General features: G+C 40.3%; 1 protein-coding gene across 1 annotated transcript in view; it reads left to right on the plus strand.

The window, feature by feature from the left end:
- VWA8 (von Willebrand factor A domain containing 8) overlaps window positions 1-12,680 on the plus strand; it is a 391,960-nt gene that overhangs the window by 119,743 nt on the left and 259,537 nt on the right. The window contains exon 14 of the mRNA XM_036757477.1: window positions 979-1,092. Coding sequence (XP_036613372.1) covers window positions 979-1,092 — 114 coding nt within the window. The remainder of the gene's footprint in view (window positions 1-978; window positions 1,093-12,680) is intronic.

Here is a 12,680-nt window from a genome sequence, read left to right on the forward strand (position 1 = left end):
GTGCTAATCCTGATTCATTTTAAGTATGTATTTGTATTTTTTAAATATTAGAAAAGATAGAAATGGTCATAATATCAGAAGCATTACATGTTCACCTATTATAGACATATACAAACAATACCTCCTGATCAAAATAAAAATCCCTCCCTACTCCCCTCCCCCCAATCAACAGAAAAATCTGACTCACTTCCACAGGTGACCTCTTAGAAGTTTTTTTTCCCCTCTTACTCCCAACTGAGTTATGATGTACTAAAGTGAATAGTAGCCACAGTAGAGGGCCCATGGCCTAGGAAATGTTTGGAATACCTCTAATATAGTCAATAGGGGCTTTGACGCAGTCTATAGCCAATGGTATCAGGTGCCAGTGCCTGGAAGAAAATGTTCATGTGGGATAATATCAATATCCACCTCACCAGTTGTGAGGCTGAAATGAGATCATGTATGTGGAAGCATTATCAAGAGCTATGAAGTGGCAACAAAATACTTCTAATAAGAACAAAGTGGACTGTCCAGCCCCTTTTTTAAAACTACAGTCAACAGCACTCAGCCTTCATGATCTGTGTTCTCTAACATTAAAGCCAGCAGAGGGGCCTGCAGTTGCAATAGCAGAGGTGTCAAAGATTATCTTTTCTATGTTCTTAGTCCTCCTTGCTGGTAGATTTATTGTAGAACTATACTGTTTTAGAACTGGACAGAATCTTAGAGATCATTTCATTCAAACCCTTTCATTGTATGCAAGAGAAAATGGAGGGTCCTAGAGGAGACTTAACCACAGTTATATAGCCAGGAAGTGTCAGAGCTAAGATTCCAACTCTGGTATCCTAACTTCTAGCTGGTACTAAAACCCCTCAGTTTCTTTTCCAAGGCAAGGGCTTTACCTACTGTTCCACACAATTAACACAGGGATTATAAATGAAGTAACTGATGGCTAATAACTCGATAATTTGATTCTTTCTTCTTCCCCCTTAATGCCAATAGATTAATCCATGATAGAGAACTGACTTTATTTGATGGCTCAAGGCTGCTGAGGGAGGACAGGTATCAGCATTTAAAAGAGGAGCTACAGCTGTCTGATGAGCAACTAAAGAAGAGGTAATTTGGGGTACCCTTTATTTTGTTATTCAAATTTCAGGGATATAAACTGACTTCATGTTTGATTCAATTCAGTCTTTTTTATGAGGATCAACATCACTTAAAATTTTAAACTATAAAATAATTGCATTTTATTTGAACTTTTCAACACTGATAATATCTCTGGATTTTTTCATATATGAACTATTCTTAAATTTCTTAGTTCTTACTCATTAAAAGTATTAAATAATTGTATAGTTTTATGTTCATTATAATAACTCAGTTATGTATACATATACTACTCTAAGTCTTATCTGAAGTTTGAAAAATGCTTTCTTTATAGCAATCAAATGAAGTAGATTGGTTAACTATTCTTATCCCGATTTTGTATCTAAGGAAAATGAGTATTTTAGAAGTTAATTGCCATTGGTCACACAGCTTATAACTAACTCAGATGAAATGTGGATCTAGTTTCCTGAAATACAAGTACAGGATTATATCTCTTATGCCATGCTTTCTTTCTCACCAGTAGAATCAATCAGTCAGCCAACATTTATTAAGCACATTTATGTGCCCAGCACTGTGCCAGGTACTAAGAATCACTCCCTCCCCCCCCCCCAAAAAAAGAAAAATACATTCCTGCCCTCAAAGAGCTTACATTATAGTGGAGGAGACAATATACTATGTAAGTTGGTATATAAAAGATAAATACAGAATCGATGGAAGGTAGGCTTAGAGGGACAGGTACTGATAGGTCCAGGAAAGGCATAGAGGCAAAGCTTGAGTTGCTTCATCAAAGAAACAGATTCTCAGAGCCATAAGTGAGGAAGGGGAAAATATACTAACCATTGCAAAGGCATAGAGACAAGAGACACAGTGCTGGTAGAAGAACAGCAAATAGACCAGTATAGCTAGATTTTTGAGTGTATTTGGGAGTAATGTGTAAAAAAACTACAAAGTTAGGAAGGGGCCATGTTATGAAGAGTTTAAAGTGCCAACAGAGGAGTTTATATTTAATCCTGTAGGTAGCCCTTGGCACTCATTGAGAAGCGGGGTGACATGGTCAGACCTATGCTTTAGGAGGATCATTTTGGTAACTATGTGGAAGTTGGATTAGAGCAGGGCTGTCCAACCTTAGGTTATCTTAGGTTAGGCTGCATTAAAATCAATTATTCGAGGGCCACCACTCAGAATAAAAAATACAGTACACTAATAGAAAGTGGGGGGACGTGTGTCATCAATATGACAGGCGAAGGCGTGAAGCGCGAAAGCAAACAGAACAACAAAGTGACCACACAACAGTATAAAGGTAGGTGCATACTGACTAGTCTGCATCGTACAGATGGAACACATCCCACAGATCAATTGAAAATTCCATGTGATATGTTCCATCTGTAATACTGCTTAAAAACACCAAAGAAAATTAACATCAATGAGAATATTTATTAATGATGGAATTAAAAAATCTAATACACATTCCATGCAAATTATTATTTTATTTTTTCACTGGTGAAAATTAAAACCCACAGGCGGGCCACATAAAATCGCCCTGCGGGCCACATGCCACAGTCCATATTTTGGACAGCCCCGAATTAGAGGAAGGGGAGACTTAAGGTAAGGAGTTTACTTAGAAGGCTATTGCAGTAGTCCTTGTGAGAAATGATAAAATAATGAGCAGAGGTGGTGGCAGTGTTAGTGGAGAGAAAGTGACATTTCTGAGGCATGTAGTAGAGAAAAAAATTTCAAGACTTTGCAACTGTTTGGACGTATAATGTGGACAAGAGAAAAAAGTTGAAGATAACCCCAAAATTTTGAACCTAGGTGAAGGTGTGCCACAGAAATAGGGAAAAGAAGTTTCAAAGAAGGATGGATAAGGAGATCTGATTTTTTTTATTTTGAATTTGAGAGGCCTGTGAGTTATCCAGGTTGAAATGTCTGATACACAGTTGACAATATAGTAGTAGATTCCAGTAGGGAGACTGGTATAGAAATGATAATTTAACCCATCGGAGCTGATGAGATCACTAGGTGAAAGAGTATAGAGAGAAAAGAGAAGAGGGCATAGAACAGAGCTTTAGAGGACATCCACAGTTAGTGTTCCTGATTCGGATGAAGATCTAGCAAAGGAGACTGAGGGGTAGCAAGACAAGGACGGCAGGAGAGATTATCCCAGAGGAGATGGGAGCCTAGTGTAAGATACATCAAAAAGATTGAGAAGGATAAGGATGGAGAAAAGGCTACTACAATTATCAATTAAGAGATCACTGGTTTTTCTAGAGAAACCAATTTCAGTTGAGTAATGAAGTCAGAAGCCTGATTGCAAAACATTAGAAGAGAGTATGGAGAAGGGAAGCAAAGGCAGCCAGTGTAGATATCTTTTTCAAGGGATTTTCCTGGGAAAAGGAGGGAAGCTATGTAGGACAATAGCTGGAGTGAATGGTAGGGTCTTATGAGGTTTTTCTTTGATTATTTGTTTTTAACAATGATACTTGCATGTGTTTGTAGACAACATTAAAGGAACCACTAGACAGGAAAAGATTGGAGTTTAGAGAGAGAGTGGATGGTAGTGGATTAAGCTACTGGAAAAGATGAAGATCAAAGGTACCTGTGGAGAAGTTTACCCTGGTAAGCAGTAGTATTACCTTATTTCCAGAGACTTGAGTGAAGGAAGAGGTGGGGATTGATGTCTAGAAATATGACATATTGGATTGCCTCAAATTTTGATGAAGTATAAGGTGACATCCTCCACTAAGGGGACAGTTGGTGGTAAGGGAAGCCTAAAGAGAAAAATAAAGGTTTGGAATAGCTGCTGTGGTGAGTGGCAAAGGAAATCAGTTAGAAAATTCTAGTAGGATTGTGTTGCTGCAGTGAGGGACTCACTTAGATTCACTAACATGAATTTGTAGTTGACCCAGTCAATACAGTTTACTGATTTCCTTCAATTGTGTTTAGTAGCATGTATATAGGAGTGAAGATTGGTGGTAAGAGTGATGTAGGCTTGAGTTTTGGAAAGGACTGATCTGCAGTAAGACAGGGGAACAAGGAATTTAAGACTAGAGCATATTGGGGCAGTTAGGTGGTGCAGTGAGTAGAGCAACGGCCCTGGAGTCAGGAGGACCTGAGTTCAAATCCAGCCTCAGACACTTGGCACACTTACTAGCTGTGTGACATTGGGCAAATCACTTAACCCCAATTGCCCTGTCTTCCCCCTCCCATTCCCCCCAAGAAAAGGAAGAGATGGCATTATAGATCTTGGGAATAACATGAACAAAAGTATAGAGGCAAAAAAAGTACAGTTATCCCTTCTACATTGTGACTTTACCCATTGTAGTTTCAATATCTCTCCAGTTGGCATAAGAAATTAGATAGGAATTTTTGGGGAGTTTTGTGGGAGTCACAGACAACACGCCAAGGCCAGCAGAAGACACAGAGCCTATGACTAAATACTTTCCACTCTTCGCAAGACCACTGCCCTGCTTCAGTTCCTCCTCACTTCTTGTCTTCCTGCTGCCAGTATCTCTTCTCTCTAAGCTATCCTCTGCACAGCTACAAAGTTAATCATCTTAAAACACAAGCCTGACTTTGTAATATCCTGTTTCAGAAATCTTCAGGGGCTTATAGTTGCCAGTAGGATAAAATACACATCCTTCAGTCTGACATTTAAAACCTACAGTCTGACTTCTGCCTAACATTCCAGACCTTTTCTCTTACTCCTCTTACAACAAATTCTATGAATATGTTACTAACCTACTGGTTGTTCCTTGTACTCCACATTCCACTTTCTATATCCAAAGCTTTTGCATGACTGGTCTCCCCTTGGGGAATGTTCTTCCTCCTTACTTGTGCTTTGTAGAATACCTAGTTTTCTTCAAAGCTTTCTTCAGATGCTACCTTCTCTGCGAAGATTTTTCTCCCCATTATTAATGTTACCTTGCATTTACTCACCTATTTACAGGTTGTAATGTTCCCTCCATCCAGCAGACTATAAGCTAAAGACAGACACTGTTTGCCATTTTGTGTTTGTATTTCACTCAGCACAGTGTACATAGTTTCTGCATATTAGAAACTTAATAAATGAGGAGTTGAATTAAATGAAATTAACATCCAGCACTCTATACTTATTGCCATATGACTTCTCAAAGGAGCTAAGCAACAACTTACAGAAGGGATATGTGCCAGCTCTTATTAGGAAGAGGGGAAGGATGTAATTCTTACAGATATCCTGGGAGGAATTAAATGTGAGAATGTTTTACTCCACATCCTTCTTTTGTGAATGAATGAAAAAATTATTTTTAATGGTCATAGATAGTTTTATAGATGGAAGCACCTGCAGGAACACCTCCCAGAATCATAGTGCAGGTTTGTCTTACATGTGATTCAGATTGTAGTCAGCAGTACTTATCTTATAACCCTCATTTTGTCTTTTCAAAGATAACTGTTTTCAATATCAGGTATTTCCCATGTAAATACAAGAGCTCAATCATGTTTATTCTTAGGGATCTTTCCAATAGTTAGAGATAAGTCTGTCATACTTATTTTTTTATATCTCATTATGCATATCTGTCTTGAATAACTCTACAGAGTTATTGGTAGTTATCAATCAATCAAGAAATATTTATGTGCCAGGCACTATGCTAAGCACCAAGTATACAAGCGCAAAGATTGAAACAATCTCTATTCCCAAAGATCTTACGTGCTTAGGGGGAAGATAATGGGCGCCTATGTTTCAACAATCTGGCTAGCAGCTGTTGTGGGGGTGAAAGCCCAACAACGAGAATGCTACCAGCATGCTGCAAAAGCACAGGTTCTTTTGATCTGCTTAACTAAGGAAAGCTACGTGAAGGGGTTGACAAGCTTACTTTAATTCAGCATACAAATATCATTCACTTAGTTCAGGGGAAAAAACCAGCACCCTGAACTTCAGAACAAAATACAAACAAAGTACAAACATCAACAGACAGACCTTGTCTGATTCCAATCCCAATACATAGTTACCAGAGTTTAACAAAGTCTCAGCATCCAGGTTACAAGCTGGAGGGCCCTTAGCTACAGCTGCCCAGAGTCTCCACCTCAGCACCACCACGAGTAAGAGCCCTAAACAAATTACAAACGCACAGACCCAATACAATTCATAGTTACCAACATCTAGGTTCAGCCCAGGAGCTCAGAACAAGGGCTGGCCCAGAGTCACACGCGCCACCATGGCTGTGGGTAAGAACTCCAAAGAAGAGAAGGCCAACCCCTGGTTTTATATCTTTTTCAGCATCAGGGGTGAATCACACATGCGACTCACCCACGTGACCTAAAATCGTCACAAAGAGGCGACTTAAACCCATGTGGTCTAAGAGCCTCTGATGTCCCAAACCTGTCACTCAAACTCATTTGTAAGCTAGGCCCTCCCCTGAGTTAGCCCTACCTTGTGCCCCACCTTGGTTACCAATCCACACCCACATAGGTTTTATACCTAATAGGGGTTTGGGCCTGGGGCTTAGCACCTAGTAAGGCTCAATGAAATATACTGAATTACTCAAAAGAAACAAACCAAACTTTTCAAGGGCACTTGTTGAACTAAGTGCTAAGAGCCCATTTTGCTTACCAACACAACATATAAAATACAGACAGCATAACTATAAAGTGAATAAATGTAAACATATACATATACATAGTAGTATACATACATACACATACTTTTCCCACCCGGATGCATTCCTTTGGGCTTTTCCACCATGCCCTAAGAATCTCAACATCAGGCACCTCATCATCCTGCAAGATCTGCAACAGCTTTGGTACTCACACCTCATCAATACCCTCTACTCCTCTGATTGGACAGTGAAGCAAAGAGCTTTCCCCCAAAACCTCCATTCAAGGAGGGTGCCCAGGCCCGACATTTCTTCTTTTCTCACTCAGCTGCAGTCACCAGTCACGGCTGCCTTCTACAGCTCTGTCCTGCTTTAGCTTCCTTTTGTGTGTTGAGGACAGGCGCTGTCTTTCTTTTTCGTATTTGTATCTTCATTGCTTAGTGCAGCATACAGCGCACAGTAAAAGACGTAAACTTAAGTCTTCCTGCCTCCAGGCCAGTCATGCTATTATCCATTGTACCCTCTATTTGCCTCAGTGAGAAGATTGCTCTAGATGTCCTATCTAGATGTTCCATCTAGCTCTCAAATGTCCTATCAGATATTTCAATACCAGTCTGCTGGTTTATGTCACTGTTTCAAGTCTCTTCTGCTCTAGTCCTTCCTTTATTTAGCTGCCAAAGTAATTTTCCTGAAGTATAGGTACATGAACATAAAGGTACAAGTGCATGCCACCACCCTCCCTACCTACTCACTAAACTCCAGTGGCTCCTTATTACCTTTAGGATCAAATATGAAAATCTTCTGTATGTCTTTTAAAGCTCTTAACAACCTGGCTCCTTCCCACCTTGCTTTTTATGTACTCTATCATCCAGCCGTGCTGGCCATTTTGCTGTTCCTTACCCACGACGCTCTGCATTCTGCTTCTTATTCTTCTTTGGCTGTCTCCTATGGCTGAAATTCTCCCCCTTCTCTTCTCTGCCTTCTGTCTTCCCTGACCCCTTTCAGGACTCAGCTCAAATCTCACTTTCTGCATAGGCCTTTTCTGGTCATCCTGCCCTTCTCCCCACTACATGAGCCTTCCCCTCTGAGATAACCTCCTATTTGTAGCATATATGTGTGTATGTGTGTGTGTGTGTGTGTGTGTGCGTGCGCGTGCGTGTGTGTGTGTATATGTATCTTATTTGTAAATAGTTGTTTACATTTTGCCTCTCATTAGAATACAGTCATGTGTTTTTCGCCTTTCTTTATACAACCAGCACTTAGCATAGCTTCTGGTACATTCATTGCAAGCATTTAATAAATGTTCATTGATTATTATAATAATCTTACCAGATATATGGGACCTTAAGGTTTGCACGTCATTTTGTGTATAAAAGTTTCATTTGGTTTGATCCTAGTAACAGCCCTAGGAAGGTAGGTGCTGTTGTCCCATTTTTACATATGAAGAAACAGAATCAAACAGAGGCCAAATGACTTGACCAGGGTTATACTAGACCTAGTGGCCTAGTGGATAGATTTTGAACTGTTAGTCATTAAGATTTGAATTCAAATCTTGCCTTAGACATTTACTAGTTGTATGTCTATAGGGAAGTCCCTTCAACTCTCAGCCTCAGTTTTTTTATATATAAAATGGAAATAATAGCACCTACTTCACAGCTTTGTTATAAGGATTAAATGAGACACACACACACACACACACCCCTTTGCAAACCTGAAAGCACTATATCAATGTTAGATATTGCTATTTTTATAGTAAATGACTGATGCAGGATTCAAATTGACACCAGATCCAACACTCTCTCCACTGTACCACCCAGATGGCTTCACAGGAAGTTCCCACAATTGTTTCTTCAAGCCCAGTGATCTCCAAATTCTAGGCATCTGTTCATTCTGTTATAGTTGAGACCCCATCCCCACTTCTTTCAAACAGTCCTTACATGATATGGTTTCAGTTACTTTCCCCACCCATTTACAGATGAGTTTTATTTTGCTCTTGTACCTGTTTGCTTTTCATATTTAAATGTTTCCTTTGGTTTCTGTAGTCCATAGTCTGTAGCCTATAGTCTGGTTAGGGATACACTAAGTTTATTTTGTTCAGAAATTTATCATGCCTGAAACCTAGTATGGATTTCTCCCCCTTCCTCTTGCTAGTAAACTTAAGCTTAGTCTCCTCTAACATATTTCTTCCTCCAATAAGATCTGAAAAACTAGAGGTCCAGTAAGGGGTTCTTAAGGTGTGACAGTGTATATATGCTCCTACCACACAACTTATCCACAAATCAAGGTGAAGGGAAAGCCTTTTGAGACTCCAAGCAGTGCAGAAGCAGCTACGTAATAAAATGGCTGTCAGAGGCAATATGTGTTTGGAAAAACAAACATTGCTTAGTAACTAGGGCTTAGGTGATGTACAGTGTAAGTTAAACAGGTAAATGTACTCTTAAGGAGATGTTTTTGATTTAATAATAATACAGGCAGAGTGATATAGTCATTAAGGGATGTCCTTGGAGTCAAGAAAACATGAATGAATGAAGCAAGAAATTCCACACTTATCAAACATTTACTGTGTGCAAAGTGCTGCTCTAAGTGATGGGATACTAATAGAAAAGTAAGGCCCTCTCTTCTCTCAAGGAGCTCGCCTCTCTTAATGGAAGAGATAGCACCTCTGGAAGGTTTCAGCTGCAGGTCAGATGGAAAGGTCCCATGGTCCTTAGAGTCTCATGATCCTATGGTCCTTGGGGTTCAGTGACAAAGCAGATGTTAATGCCTCTTCCTTATGTGATTTCCTCTGATAAAATCATGTCTGTTTTGGATGTTGGTTCAAGTTCTATTTCTGACACATACCAATAACTCTATGACCATGAACAAATAGTTCTTGTCTTTTCCTTTCAGTGCTCAGTCAACTCCTTAAGGCCATGAGTTGCAAATTAATAAAAATAATTACTATTATAATAGATATTATAATAAAAATTATATTTATTTTTAAAACGAAGACCCACCTTCTCCCCCCATAGGGATCTGTTTCTATTTGTACCCTATTTGAAATAACTAATATTTAGAGAAACTCAAATTCAGTTATCTCCGAGATACCACTTCACACTCATCCTTCTCTCTCTCCCATTGAGAAAAAAACAAAAGCACTGTTATCTTAATATTTATAGTCAGACTAAACAAATTCTCACAATGACTATTAAAAATATCTCAACCTGGGGGAGGAGCCAAAATGGCAGCTGGTAAGCAGGGAATAGTGTGAACTCTGTACTGAGTCCCTCCAAAAACCTATAAAAAATGGCTCTGAACCAATCCTAGAATGGCAGAACCCACAAAACAGCAGAGGGAAGCAGGGCTCCATCCCAGGACAGCTTTGATGGTCTCTGGGTGAGGTCTATCCCACACGGACCTGGGAGCTGGGAGCTGGGAACGGAGTGCAGCGGAGCCCAGCCTGAGCGGCGTGGACCATCCAGACCAGAAGCCGGGCAGAGGGGGCCCTAGCCCCATGAATCAGTGAGCTGCGTCAGTTACCAGACTCCTCAACCCACAAACACCAAAGACTGTTGAGAAGGTTAGAGGGAAAAGCTGCGGGAGTGGAAGGAGTTCCCAGTTCAGCTTCCAGCCCCGGGGGCAGCGGAGGTGGGGCAGCCAAGGCTGTTGTTACTTCCAGTCCCAGGCCCACCTGGTGGGAGGAATTAAGTGGCGGATCAGAGCAGGAGTGCACAGCCTGCTGGAGATCTAAGCCCAGTCCGGGTTGGGGGTTGGGGAAGGAGCAGTACTGGTGTGGCAGAGCCGGCACCTCCCCCCCAAACGTGGAACATAGAACTCCCTAGTCTACAAGCAGTCATAACCCACTGAAAAACTCAAAGGTCAAGTTAGTTGGCTGGGAATACGGCCAGGCAGCGAAAATGCACAGAGATTCAGTCTCAGACTTTGGATTCTTTCTTTGCTGACAAAGAAGACCAAAACATACAGCCTAAAGAAGTCAATAAAGTGCAAGAGCCTACACCAAAAGCCTCCAAGAAAAACATGAACTGGTCCCAGGCCATGGAAGAGCTCAAAAAGGATTTGGAAAAGCAAGTTAGAGAAGTAGAGGAAAAATTGGGAAGAGAAATGAGAAGGATGCGAGAAAATCATGAAAAACAAATCAATGACTTGCTAAAGGAGACCCCCCAAAATACTGAAAAATACACTGAAGAAAACACCACCTTAAAAAACAGACTAACTCAAATGGCAAAAGAGCTCCAAAAAGCCAATGAGGAGAAGAATGCCTTGAAAGGCAGAATTAGCCAAATGGAAAAGGAGGTCCAAAAGACCACTGAAGAAAATACTACTTTAAAAATTAGATTGGAGCAAGTGGAAGCTAGTGACTTTATGAGAAATCAAGATATTATAAAACAGAACCAAAGGAATGAAAAAATGGAAGACAATGTGAAATATCTCATTGGAAAAACCACTGACCTGGAAAATAGATCCAGGAGAGATAATTTAAAAATTATTGGACTACCTGAAGCCATGATCAAAAAAAGAGCCTAGATATCATCTTTCAAGAAATTATCAAGGAGAACTGCCCTGATATTCTAGAGCCACAGGGCAAAATAGAAATTGAAAGAATCCACAGATCGCCTCCTCAAATAGATCCCAAAAAGAAATCTCCCAGGAATATTGTTGCCAAATTCCAGAGCTCCCAGATCAAGGAGAAAATACTTCAAGCAGCCAGAAAGAAACAATTTGAGTATTGTGGAAACCCAATCAGAATAACCCAAGATCTGGCAGCCTCTACATTAAGAGATCGAAGGGCTTGGAATACGATATTCCGGAGGTCAATGGAGCTAGGATTAAAACCTAGAATCACCTACCCAGCAAAACTGAGTATCATGTTCCAAGGCAAAATATGGACTTTCAATAAAATAGAGGATTTTCAAGCTTTCTCAGTGAAACGACCAGAACTGAATAGAAAATTTGACTTTCAAACACAAGAATCAAGAGAAGCATGAAAAGGTAATCAAGAAAAAGAACAAGAAAAAGAAATTGCAAGGGACTTACTAAAGGTGAACTATTTTGTTGACACTCCTACATGGAAAGATGACAAGTGTGATTCATGAGACCCCAGTATTAGGGTAGCTGAAGGGAATATGCATACATATATGTTTATGTATATATATGTGGGTGAATGTGTATGTATGTATATATCTATGTGTATATATATATATGGAGAGAGAGAGAGCGGACACAGGGTGAGTTGAAGATGAAGGGAAGATATCTAAAAGAGATAAAATCAAATTAAGGGATGAGAGAGGAACATACTTAGAGAGGGAGATAGGGAGAGATAGAATGGGGTGGATTATCTCGCATAAAGGTGGTAAGAGGAAGCAGTTCTGTGGGAGGAGGGGAGAGGGCAGGTGGGGGGTGGAATGAGTAAACATTGCTCTCATCAAATTTGGCCTAAGGAGGGAATACCGTACATACCCAATTGGTAATCTTACCCTATAGGAAAGAAGAGGGAAGAAGATAAAAAAAATGGGGGGGATGATGGAGGGGAGGGCTGATGGGGGTGGAGGTAATCAAAAACAAACACTTTTGAAAGGGGACAGGGTCAAGGGAGAAAATTTAATAAAGGGGGATGGGTTGGGAAGGAGCAAAATATAGTAAGTCTTTCACAACATGAGTATGGTGGAAGGGTTATACATAATGATACACATGTGGCCTATGTTGAATTGCTTGACTTCTTAGGGAGGGTGGGTGGGAAGGGAAGAGGGGAGAGAATTTGGAACTCAAAGTTTTAAAAACAGATGTTCAAAAACAAAAAAAAAATATGTTTTTACATGCAACTAGAAAATAAGATACACAGGCAATGGGGTGTAGAAATTTATCTTGCCCTACAAGAAAGGAAGGGAAAAGGGGATGGGAGGGGAGTGGGGTGACAGAGGGGAGGGCTGACTGGGGAACAGGGCAACGAGAATATACGCCATCTTGGAGTGGGGGGAGGATAGTAATGGGGAGAAAATTTGTAATTCAAAGTCTTGTGAAAATCAATGCTGA

This window comes from Trichosurus vulpecula, chromosome 4 (genome assembly GCF_011100635.1).
Source record: "Trichosurus vulpecula isolate mTriVul1 chromosome 4, mTriVul1.pri, whole genome shotgun sequence".
In the NCBI taxonomy this organism is placed as follows: domain Eukaryota; kingdom Metazoa; phylum Chordata; class Mammalia; order Diprotodontia; family Phalangeridae; genus Trichosurus; species Trichosurus vulpecula.